We start from the raw sequence: 13,427 nt of genomic DNA on the forward strand, positions 1-13,427 counted from the left end.
ACTTCTACTATATGTGGAAGCACAAGTTCTTGAACATTACACATTTTTAAAAAAATATTTACTGTTTATGAGGTGATCAGGAAGAATGAGAGCTGTTCTTATGAGACAACATTGTAAGATTTAGTTACAGAAAACTGTGATGGACTTCCTTGTGAGGCAGGAGATCCCCATCACCAAAATTAGTGAGAAAATGGGAAGGATATCCCATCAGAAATATGACAAAAATCATTCCTGCAATGGAGAAAAGGTAAGGTTAGATAAATCTAAGGTAGTCATCCCCCCAGTGAACACCCTACTACTTTTGTGGCTACAAAACTCAACACTCTTCTACTTGAAGGGCTACCTGTCTAATGTAGAACAATATGTATCAAACAGAAGTACAGGAAGACAGCGGGCACAGTGAGCAGCAGAGCAAAGGCACATAGGTAACATAACAAAACAAAACTTAGAAGCAGCTCAGTGTTACTGGGTGTTAAATGTGCCTGTGCAAGTGGCAGGTGACCAGACTGGAGAGGTAGGAGGGGGCCTGATAAAGGGGATGTTAGATGTCACATAAGAAAGCTTAGATGTTATTCTGTCACCAATAATCATAAATTTCCATATATACACTTCAGCGTATGAAATCAGTTCAAGTAGTATTTATTAAAATTCCCTTCCCATCTCAAAATATTTTGGACACTTTTAAGCACAATAGGGTAATAATAAAATTTTAGGTTAACAGCATAATTTAGAATGCATTCTCAAATTAATATATTTCTTTTCTCTTAAAAAAAGCAAAAACAAACAAAAAAACCCACCAAAAAACCCGATAAACAAAAATCAAGCAGTTCAAAGACCTTCAATTCTAGGCTTCAGACCTAGCATACTTCAGACAGACGAGCACTATTTTTAAAAATATATTTAATGAGAAAATATTTTTAAGAGCAATTCTAATAGAAGTCAAATTTCATGACAGTACATATGAAAATAACAATAATGAAATATTTAAAATATCAACTAGTAGACCCATTAAGTCATACTCTGTTTTCATTACAATATTCACTGTCAAATATCTAATGCAACAGAAACGTTTTCACAGAGGCTATCCATACAGTGCTGGGCATTAAAGTCAAGGAACAGTCACACTTAATGTCACTTCGTTAACACAGAAATCAATCACAGTCTGCTGCAGCTTCCCCCACCTGTCTGTCTCCTCTCCCCCCCCCTCCCCCCCCACTCTAGTGGGGACACTGAGGGAAGAGCGGGCGCTCAGAGGAGACGGGAGCCACAGTCCTCCTGGAAGTCAAGGTCCATGCTCAGTCTTCATTCCTTCCACGCCCAAGACAGACAAGAGTTCATTCAGATTGGCCCTCTTCCAGTCAGGAAAATTTTCTAAAGTGTTACAAACCATCCAGCTAGAGGAAAGAAGAAAGGAAAGGAAAGATAAAGGAAAAAGGGAAACAGAACTGAAGAAAGGAGAGAAGAAAGAAAAAGATGCTCCTGTGTTGTCTTCTCAGTGGTCACTGAAGAATTTAGGATGAGAAATAGCTTATAAGTGCAGGAAGTCAATACATATTAAAGACAGATTTCATTTAAAAAGAAAGGGAAAAAGACCACATCTTATTTTTTATTTGTGTTTCTTCCTAAGGGGATAAGAGAGTAACACAATCTAACAGACATTAGGTATTCATAAATACAATTATTCCCTCTTTAGCAGATGCTCAAGAGCCATTTATGCCTCTTGGTTACAATGTACAGCAAATCTCTTTTCAGCAGAACTATGAATCATCTGTTCCTAAACTTGATTGCTCATATAATATTCCAAGAAGACCTAAGGAACTTTGTAAAATACAAATCTTTACCCTCTCCCCAAATAATAGGTTCATGGGTCTAACAGAACTGTGTTTATCTTTTTTTTTTTTTTTTTTTGGGGGGGGGAAGATCCCAAAATGATTCTGATGCTCACTCAGGTTTGAAAATAACTGGTGTAAATAAATTTTATTCTACGTCTTACGCACTTTAGTAGAAGTAGAATGGTTATTCACGTGTGCTTTAACTTTTCTAGAGTTCAGTATGATCTGATTCATTAGATACAGCATACACTAAGTCAGAGAGGAATGTCTATCTCTTGATAAAAACATAACAATTGGAAAAACAGTTGTGTCGGGTCTCTTTGAGAGAAGACTGAATTGTAAAAATGCAGTTATACAACAGAGAGAAGGAAGAAGAGGCTATAAAGCTAACAAAAATATTAAGCCAAATAATAAAATAATAAACACCAATTCCTCTGCATCTGCAACATCTTGAAATTTTCATTGCTTTTGAAAACAGGCAAAATCCTGGAGGTTGTTTCTCAAGGGGAAAATGGTAATTATAAAAAAAATTATATAGGTACCAATTAATGTTTATGTCAGGGAACTTATTTTCTTAAATTGATGTAGTCCTGATAAGTTTTAAGTGACTCTGTTAGATGTTAAAAGTATCTCCTACCTCTACTTCAGCATTTCTTTGGTTTCAAAAATGACTATTTAATTATGCAACAAACAAGAGAAAGGACAACCCTGAAGGACTGTATCATTCATTATAAAAATCATATATTAGTTATACATTATGTGCAAACAATTTGCTTGGTGCTAGAATTAAAAAATGAGATGTTAATAGCAAACACTTATATCGCTCTTACTATATGCCAAAAACTATTCTAACCCCTTTATGCACATTAACTAATTTTAACTGTAACCCTAAAAGATAGGTTACCATGATCGTTAGCACTTTACAGACAGGAAATTGAAGCTCAGTGCAGTTAAGGAACTCAGCATGATAACAGGTGTGGTCTGTGGGCAATCTGATCTGAACCTATGCAGCCTGGCTCTACAGTCTGTGCTCTTTCTTAACACACTACGATGCCCTTTTTCAAGGAATTTGCAGGTGAGCAGAAATCTGTGACATGAATACAAATAACAGGAAAAATTGCTATATTAATTCATTCAGCAAATATTTTTAATGGGTAGAAATCCTGAGATTTAGGTAAGAAAAGATCTGCTCAAGAACACAAAGTTTTAGTTAAAAGTTTAAAATAAGTGTCTAAAATATAAAATTTTCTCATAAGTAAAAATGGAAAGAATATATTTCATTTTATGACTGAAAAAGATGGTTTCACCAAATATGGTTATGGCCTTGTATAGTATGGGTGATGACATAGTTGATTCCCAAGCCAAGTTTTGCTGGATGTGGTTTCAGGGAAGGAAATTAGGGAAATCATTATTGTGACATCCTTTACTCCATAGTTACGGAAATGTGTAACATGATTCTTGGTGTTTCAAGCCACACAGAAATATCCACCCTTATTAACCAATGTTTTCCTGAAAATAGAGTATACAGATTTTGGATCACCTCTGAAGAGCTAAGGGAGTCTTAAGGATCTTTTACAAGTACTGCCTTTTACCATTAGCTATCCATTTAGAATTGGTGACTCAAAACTAGATAACTATGCATAATGTGGTTCAGTCCTGCTGAAACAAAGATGAGGGTACCTGCAGCCCCAGCAGGAGTTACCATGGACTCAGGATCTCCCCCAATAATCAAGTTCCTTTACACAGACATAATCACTTAAGAACAGAAATAATCATCTGCATTCGAACAGTTTCAGGTTAAGAATCATGCCACAGAAGGATCCACAGCTAAAGAACATATATAATTTATTTTACCCAACTCCAGTTTCTGAATAAAGCAGTCATGATTTAAAATAAAGAAAACACAGTGTTATCTCAAACTTACCTTAGCTTCCTAGTATCAGTTTCAAGGTGGATATGGGGTGTGAGATAGCAAATAGATATGAATTACTAACAACCACGTTGCCAAAACACTATGATAAAACGATATCTTAGTTGCATGGTATTTCCCTTTCAAGCAAGAATTTCTTTTAAAAAGGACAATTATCAGTATGTAAGTATACAATTTGTGGAAGACAGAACTAACATTTTAGAAAATTGCTTATGGAAAAAATTGATTAAAAATGATTATTTTTATTTTACTAACAAGATATCTTCAAACTGGCAAAGTGCCCTGGAGTGAAAGTGTACTGTATTCCACATTTTATGAGTATGGTGAAACTGAAACCTCTGGACTTTCTGAGTAGAAGAGCAAATAAACTTTTCTAGAAGGCAAACTACATATTATGAAAAACAAAAGACAAAGGATAAAGTACTGTCTGTCAGAATAAAAGAAACAGTAGAAATATTGTCTTTAAAAGGGAGTAAAGTAAAAACAGTAAGCCTTAAAGCAAAGCAGACAAGTGCCCAGGCACATGTGAAGGCTGGAGAAGCACACCGTGAGCTCCCACAGCCCTGGGAGGTACAGGAGGGGCAGAACTGCAATACTGAGCACACTGACACTGCCCAGTGTCTTAAAGGGCAGTGTGTAACATTCTGTCCAGTTCATATGCAGGATGGTAGAAATAAAAAGAGCAAAAATTATAGGTGGTAGAAATAAAAAGAGCAGAAATTATATATGATGTTGGCTGATTGATCAAAACAGGGCTTGAGATTACTGGTTCATTTTCAGTCAAAAGTGAGCATAAAAAATACATGTATTTATGTATGTTATAGGAAAAATCAAGGCTAGACAAAAATTTCATCTGCAGAGAAATATATTAAATTTCTAATGGACATACTAACCTAAGAGAATACATGTGTGCCCCCCACCCCCAATCAATCACTCTCAATTTCTCATTTCATCCCCAGGACTGAGTCACTGCCATAAATGATAACATAAAGGAACGTGCTACTTTTATATTACTATTAATTAGTTTTATGTTAATTCATACAATAGATTGATACACCACTTGTATTTGTCCCAAAACTAAAAAACAAACAGAAATAAACAATTTCAAAAGTGTTCTTAAATTGAGCTTTTAAAAGTGATCAAAATTAGGTAGGACAGAAATAAAGCTTAGAAAGACAATGAAATGTTTGGCCTTTCTAGAGACACCTACTGATTTCATATCTTAAGAAAGTAATCAAGGTGAGATTATTTTATTACTCTTCCAAAAAAGTTTTCTGCACTTCCCAGCTCCAATTTCTCCCTTCTCTTTCTTTTTTAAGACCACTCCAATCAAGCTTTTGTCTTTCTATTGCTTCCATTTTTTTGCTTGTCTTATTTGTCTTGGCAGCACAAAGCCAAACAATCTCTCCGGTCTGAAAAACTGTTCACTTGCTTTCCAGGCACCAGTTTTCCGACTACTGATAACCACTCCTTGTCAGGACTTTTGTGGACTCTCCCTCATTGCCTCAACCACTGAACACAGAAGTGCCTTCAACAAAGGACTCACACTGCTCCTAGTCTCTAATTACTACACTCCCTTGGAGAGACCCTACCCAGTATCTTGGTTACATCATATTTGTATCTCCAGCCCCATAATCTGCTGTGAACTCCAAATTGGTATGTCCACTTAGATGGGGAGCAATATCCTAAACTTCATCAGTTCTCAAGTCTCCTGTGAATTTCAAACTTGATAGCTCTACTTTCTCTTTTTTGTAACTCTTAAACTTAGCCAGTCTAAAAGCCAACTTCTGGTCCTCTCCCCTGAGCCGGTTCCTTTGGCAGGCTTCAAAGGCAACTCCACTTTTTAAAACCACTTGGGGAAAAAACATTGGTGTCATCTAAACCCAGTTAATTTAACTGCCGGTTTTTGGACCAGCACTGGTCCACAATTACTGGAGAACTGGCATTGGTCCATAGACCAGCAGTTGAAAACCACTGGCCTAGGCTTTTCTTCCACTCTCTACACACAATCGATTTTCCCCTTTCAAGAGATAAACAGGATCTGACTGCTTTCACTGGTACACCATTATTTGACCTTACTGGAAATATTGCAACAACCTTCCTGCTTCCACTCTTGGCATCTGATTCCTACAAAACAACCAAACTGGTTTCTTAAAAATTTAAGTAAGATTACAACACTACCTGGGTCAAAACCTTACAATGGCCCCCAACTCACTCCCAGTAAAAACTGAAGTCTGACAATGGTAAACAATGCTCTATCGAAATGGTTCACCTCTCTGAAACATCTACTCCCGCAGAGCTCACTGCCCTTCTTACTGTCCCTGGAGCACTAATCAGTTTTACTTCAAGGTCTCTGAACGCTGGGCTGCACCTGGAACACTCTCACGTGGGGGGTGTTCCCATGTGGAAGAACACCCACATGGACTGTGCTTCCCTTCCTTCCAGTCTCTACTCCAAGTCAGCTGCGCAGGTGGGCATTCAGCCACCACCGATGGAAACTGCAGCTCGCGAGCCAGCCCCCCTCTCCCACTTGCCTGCTTTGTTTCACTCCAAGGCACTCGCTCCTTCTAACATAAACTCATTATTTTGTTTCTGTCTCCTTAGGCGCATAAAATTTTAAGTCTCTTAAGAGGGCCAAATTTTTTTTTACAGTTTTGTTCCCAGTTTATCTCTAGTATCTGAAATTGTAACTGCACATAATAAATATTTGTTGAATAAATGAACAAGAGTCTTTCACACCTTCTGCCTCATCTAAAATAAAGAAAGTTATTTTTGTGGCTAATCAAAGTGACAGTTATATAAAAATAATATTTAAAACAAACCTGGGCCTGACCTGTGGTGGCACAGTGGATAAAGCATCGACCTGGAATGCTGAGGTCGCCGGTTTGAAACCCTGGGCTTGCCCAGTCAAGGCACATATGGGAGTTGGTGCTTCCTGCTCCTCCCCCCTTCTCTCCCCCTTCTCTCTCTCTCTCTCTCTCTCTCTCTTTCTTCCCCCTTCTCTAAAAAAATGAATAAATAAAATCTTAAAAAAAAATAAAAATAAAAAAATAAAATAAAATAAACCTGGAATAGTAACAAAATGAGTTACAGAACTTTTATTTTAATCTTTTTATTTGTGAAAATTTAAAGCAAGTTCCTGAGTGATGCTGACATTTTTAGTCTAGGAGGCACATTTTAAGAAGTCTAACAACCTACTTTAAAGTTTTTCCTATAAATTACAATATGCATCTGTTCAAATTCAACATGAATTAGTTTTTAATTCCCTTCCTTAACAAGGCAAGAACTTGAGAACATTTTAATTACACTTATCCTCCTGACTTATGTTATTACTACCATGTACTTAATTCTATGTGTTTATTAAATCTAACAAAGCTTTGGATAGTCTTTGTGCATTAAGATTTACTCCATATTTACCATTTCTTTTGCTTTTCATTCCTTTCTGTATCTCTGACCTTCATCTTCATCTTCTGCATCTTTTTCTCTGCCTTAAAAATATCCTTTACTGTTTTCTTCAGTGTAAGCCTGCTGGTGGCAATTCGTATTTATTTACCTAAAAACGTCGATGCTACATTTGTCTTAAGAGATTTTCACTGGATGCAGAATTTTAGATTGGCAGGTATTTTCCTTCAAACAAAGATGATCTGGTTCCACTATCTTCTGATTTCTGTTGCTTCATTAAGTTAGCCATCGCTGGCCCTTTGAAGGCTACTTTTTCTCTGCTTTCCTTTAAGAATCTCCATTTGTATTTTATTTTCATAGTTTTACTATGTGTCCAAGTATGATTGTCCCACCAACTGGAGGGGGTCACAGGATCAGACACAACTAGCTCTAATATATAGTACTAAGTTAGCTTCATAGAGGGATAAAGAATAGGAAATTCAGCAGGCAGAGCACCTCAAACTCATCAGGGGGCAAAGCAACTATTTACATGCATAGCTTCTTGGATCTCTTCCCAGTTCACATGAAGAGTACACAGTGACCAAGGACAGTTAAGATACAAGTTGCTCACCCCCATACAGAGATGTGCCTTGGTTTCCTGCCAGTCTTACATTGTTCCCTGAGCAGATGTAAGGCCAATAAGCAGACTCACAGTTCTCTCGCTCTAGATGCAATACCACAGATGAGGTCTCACAATATATTTAAGATGACTAGCTCCTAGCACATAACATTCCCTATTTGTCTAAACTCAGCTTATTTCCATAAAACAGTGCTATAAACAGGCAGACCCAGGGTCAAATTTTCAGGTAGGCCTAGTGCTGCTCAAGGTCCAGGCTGGATATTAAATCTGTACTTACACTGAAGACTGCAAGTCATTTATTCTCTGGGCTACAAAGGCTTACTGAATCTCTGCCTTGATGTCTTTCATCAATTTTGTAAAGTTCTTAACAATCCTTTCTTTTTTTTAAAAATTATTTATTTATTTATTTATTCATTTTTTTTAGAGAGGAGAGGGAGAGACAGAGAGAGAGAGAGAGAGAGAGGAGAGACAGAGAGAGAGAAGGGGGGGGAGGAGCTGGAAGCATCAACTCCCATATGTGCCTTAACCAGGCAAGCCCAGGGTTTCAAACCGGCGACCTCAGCATTTCCAGGTTGACGCTTTATCCACTGTGCCACCACCGGTCAGGCTTAACAATCCTTTCTAATAGTGGCCCCAGCAACATTATTTCTCATCTCTTCTTTTAGGTCTGCTACTGAACATACTAAACTTTCTTACTTCAGCCTCAGTTTCTTTTCTTTTTTCACCACTTTGGCTCTCTATATTTCCTTCTGCGTATTTTCTTCTAACTAATATACAAGTTCATTAATTCTGTTTTCATCTGTGTCTTATCTTCCATCATTCAACCCACTCAGAATTCTTAATTTTGGTATTTATATTTTTCCAGTTCTAGCATTTTAATTTTTAAAAGTTTTTAGTTCCCAGTTAACATTTTTAATATTGTCTTTAATCTCATCAGCATAGATATTTTCAAGCTATTTCTGATAACTCCAATATCTGGAGATGCTGTGACTTCCTTTTGACTGTCCATTGCTTCTGCTGGATTTATTAATGCTGCCTTGCCTTTTCTTATGTCTGTTTACTTTTCGTGCCAGTTACTGCATTTTCAGTTTTTTAAAAAAAGTAAGTAAAAACTCTCAGGTGACCTTTAGAAGATCTTTCTGAGAGGCTCTACCTCTGTATCCTGTGGACACTAGCAATCCAGGATCACCCCGCTTTAATTTCAGGACTGACATGGTTGAAAGTTGAGGTGCAATCACTGTGAGGGCTTACTTTCTACTGGTTTACCCTAGATTACAGCCCTTTAGAAGCCCAGACCAAAATGGTTCACTGATAAAGTGCTGAGCACTAGACACCAGTGCCTGGGCTCTTTGAAGCCACCGAAAGTACTCTCAGACATTCCACCAAAAGTGGCAGATGCCCCTAGGTGAAAAAATACTCAAAAGTCAGGCTCACATTCCTAAGCTGGTAATTCTTCTTTATTTTGTTTACTTTCTAATGCCTTCAAACAGGTTTTTGTTTCTAAAATACATCTACTTGGTCCAAGTTTTCTAGTTCTATTTATATGGAGAATTGGTCCAAATCACTTAGTCTGCCATTACGCAAACTGGAAATTGGGTAAGAGAACTTTAAACAAAATAGCAATGGAATATATCTAATTCAAGTTAAACTACCTGGACCTCAGATATCTTAGTAACCATAAGTAAAAAATTTTGTGTCAAAAATAAAACCAACCAAGTATCACCTAAAAAGCTATTTTATGAAAAGATGACATTGAAGAATGAGTAATGTTTATAAAAATCAAGATAAATTATTTCTTCATATAATTTATTAGAAAGCTTGCATTTTAAAATGTATGAAGAGGCCCTGGGTAGTTGGCTCAGCAGTAGAGCATTGGCCCAATGCGTGAAAGTCCCAAGTTCAATTCCCAGTCAGGGCACACAGGTGAAGCGACCATCTGCATCTCCACCCACACCCCTCTTCTCCTCGCACAACCAAGGCTACATTGGTTCAAGCAAGTTGGCCTCAGGCACTAAGGATGGCTCCATGACGTTGCCTCAGGTGGTAAAATAGCTCAGTTGCCGAGCAATGGAGCAGTGGCCCCAGATGGGCAGAGCATATGGGCAGTAGGCAGCTCGCTGGTGGATCTTGGTCGAGGCACATGTGGGAGTCTATCTCTGCCTCCCCACCTCTCACTTAATAATTGAAATAAATAAATAAGTAAATAAATAAATAAATAATAGTATTTAATTACTTGTATATATAGATCACTCCCTTTTACCTACATCAAACTTTTTCCTTCCTAAAATAATACCAGGTTCAGCTAAATGTTTATTGAGCATATACTGTATGTTATCATAAAGAAAAATTAAGATAAGGTATACAATCTAGGGAAATTTCCAGTTTTATAGGAGTGAGATAAAGAGACTATGTGATAATGGCTATAACAGAGGCACACAGAATGCTAGGGGTACATAGGAGAAACATCATCTCAGAATGACACTGTTCCATTAGTAAATTTCCATTACTCCCTACCTGCCTGCTTCCTTTAGTGATATAATGCTAAGCTAAAATAAATAAAAATGTATATCACATATAAGTTTATATTTCAAATTTTAATAAACTCACCTGTGTATTCAAAACCATAAAAAATTCTGTAGCCACCAAGGTGAAAAAAATTGATGTGAAAACTTACCCCATCTGGCAGTGCCCTCCAGCACACAGCACTAACAAATTCATTTGTGTCGTCTTCTTTTCGGTCTTTGTCCAGAACACTTTTGACTGTATCAAACTTAAAAGTTAACAAAGTCTTAGAAAGTCCTTTATAGTACAGGTAAAGAGAGTTGTTCTCGCTTCCTGAAAAAAATAAAAAAATATTTTTTTAGAATGGGATAACTCAGAATAGGACAGCACATTCATAAGGTAATTTAGCACTCAGTGTTTAAAATAAAAAACTAATCATCTTTTATGGTTAAATCTGAAAGACCAGAGCATACGATTTCTTGGGGATCATGTCATAGAAAAAAGCTGTACTTGAAATAATCATTACTAAATGATAAAATAATATTAGCAATTCTAAGGCTGAAATTACCATAAAAATCATTTTGAAGAAAAGTCTAGAGAAGAATCAGAAATTTGTTATCATATGAACCTTAAATTATATATAGAAAAATTTCATCTAAAGAAAAAAGATAGTTACTGCATCTATACAGGCAAAGCTTAATAACCTACAAAAATTACATCCCTCTGACCGCTTTCCCTCTGGTCCCTTTGATCCCACTTCTGCCTCTGTTCCGTAGAAGATGGGATCAGAGAAGGAAAAGTGATTAATAAAATTATATATATAAATATATCACACAGCATTATAGAAAACAAGACAGCAAATCCTGGAGGGAAGGGGGAAAGGCATTGGAGGGAAGGGGCAAAGGGGGGGCCAAGGGGAATAAGGGGGTGGAGGAAGATATATTCGGTGGGACACTTGAATCTATGTAAACACAAATTAAAATCATAAAAAAAAAAAACTTCACTTGGGATGGTGAACACCCAGTACAATATACCAATGATCTATTATAGAACTGTACACCTGAAACCCATAAAATGTTATTAACCAATGTCACCCCAATAAATTCAATAAAAAATAAATTAATAAAAAAATATATTAAGCTTATACTACTGGGTACATATTCTGTGATTCAGCTACTATTGGACCTTGTTCCTAGGTAATTTTGATAAACTATAAAAAACATTTACTTATTGACATTAAAAAAAATTATATCCCATTCCCCAATAAAAGAACTACTCTATTAGGTGAGTAGTCTAAAAACCTGGATTTTTGAGCAGTCTATGAAAAGTTGGATAATTATGCAGAGACTTGCTTTGGCAGGAGTCACGTTCACATACATGTGGAGAGAGTCAACTTTCCTCAATAAAAGCCAAGTCATTTGATGGTATTGATGAAAGTTCATATATTCAGGCATTAGATATAGTAGAGCATTTGATCAATACTACATTTGATTTTTCTTTCTTTTTTTGTGTGCGGCAGAGACAGAGAGAGTCAGAGAGAGGGACAGATAGGGATAGACAGACAGGAAGGGAGAGAGATGAGAAACATCAATTCTTCATTGTGGCTCCTTAGTTGTTCATTGATTGATTTCTCATATGTGCCTTGACCGAGGGGCTACAGCAGACCAAATGACCCCTTGCTTGGGCCAGCGACGTTGTGCTCAAGCTGGTGAGCTTTGCTCAAACCAGATGAGCCCACGCTCAAGCTGGCGACCTCAGGGTCTTGAACCTGGGTTTTCCACATCCCAGTCCTATGCTCTATCCACTGCGCCACCGCCTGGTCAGGCCATTTGATTTTTCTAATTCTGATTTAAACTGTGTAAGTTTTCAACAATAAAAGCCCTAGAATTAAAAAAAAAAAACCCTAGAAACAGCAAATAAGATTACCCAAACAGACTATTTAATGAAAAAAACACTTCATAGAGGAAAATGAATATCAAGCTCAAGAAGACAAATAATGTCTCCAAAATCAGGATATTAGCAGAAATTAATATTCTCTGTCTTTTACATAGTATCTATAGAAGCTATGTTATAATAGAGAACTAAAAAACATATTTAACAATCTGATGCTATTTCCTATGGCCAGGATTTGTTAGTGTTCAGAGGAGAAGAGAAGGACTAAGTTCAATCCAAGGCAAAGTCAATGCTACCTTTTGAGTGCACAGATCATTTTGTGACTTGGTATGTAGTGTATATACTAGTTCTATTGAATGCTGCTTCAGTGACAGATACCTGACAAAAAATTCTAGGAAAAAATGGTTTCGCTTACCACAAGCTATGTAATCTCCATTGGAAGCGAGGCCTACAAAGTTTTTTTCATTGATATGACCCTTGAAGGAACGTAGACAGTATGGTTTCCCTACATTCCACAGCTTTAACTGGCTGTCCGTTGAGCTAAGGTAAACACAAAAAGTTAGAACACATTTAAGACTTCATGGCGTAAAACTCATCACAACGAATTAAAGGCAATCCAGTTTGGTTGTTAAGAATGCAGAATCTGATGCCAGACTGAGAATGATCAGCACGCCATTAATTTGTTTTGGACCTTGGGAAAGTTTTACAACCTCTCTGGCCTAAAAAGTTCTCATCAGTTAAATGTGAAATATAATGATTCCTACCTTACAGAATTAGATGAATCTGATAAAATATTGTGAAAATTAAATTAATCCATTTAAAATGTTTTCAATAGTCTCTAGGCATTAATTAATAGCAGTCACTGTAACATCATACGATCCCCATCAAATGAGAAAGCTCTTCTGGAAAAGTTTTGCTGATCTCATGGATATAATTGTTTCACTTGTTTGATTTACTTTTTAACTGTTGAATTATATTAGTAAACTGAATATAAATTATTTTCATAGCTTAGTAGGACCTGCAGGGGTGGAATACTATAAATGGTCTACAAAAAGTAGTTTATCGTACTGAAATAATATGCAAACCCAGTTATTTACCAAAAAATAACTAAATATAGAAATCACTAATAATTCTATAATGTAGAAACAGTCTTGGAGCTTAAATAAAACTTCATGTTTTGTTTTTCTCTCTTTGTTATAAAAACTGGATTATACTGTATATATAATTTTGTAAATTGCTTCTCCATTAA

The 13,427-nt window shown here is 36.5% G+C and overlaps 1 protein-coding gene across 3 annotated transcripts in view; it reads right to left on the reverse strand.

The window, feature by feature from the left end:
- The window catches only part of COP1 (COP1 E3 ubiquitin ligase), a 145,088-nt gene that overhangs the window by 13,717 nt on the left and 117,944 nt on the right, over positions 1-13,427 (reverse strand). For all 3 annotated transcript variants that reach the window (XM_066261207.1, XM_066261208.1, XM_066261206.1), the window contains 2 exons: positions 12,594-12,718; positions 10,458-10,618 (listed from right to left, as the gene is read on the reverse strand). In XM_066261207.1, coding sequence (XP_066117304.1) covers positions 10,458-10,618; positions 12,594-12,718 — 286 coding nt within the window. The remainder of the gene's footprint in view (positions 1-10,457; positions 10,619-12,593; positions 12,719-13,427) is intronic.

The sequence above is a fragment of the Saccopteryx bilineata genome, chromosome 2 (assembly GCF_036850765.1).
Source record: "Saccopteryx bilineata isolate mSacBil1 chromosome 2, mSacBil1_pri_phased_curated, whole genome shotgun sequence".
Lineage (NCBI taxonomy): Eukaryota > Metazoa > Chordata > Mammalia > Chiroptera > Emballonuridae > Saccopteryx > Saccopteryx bilineata.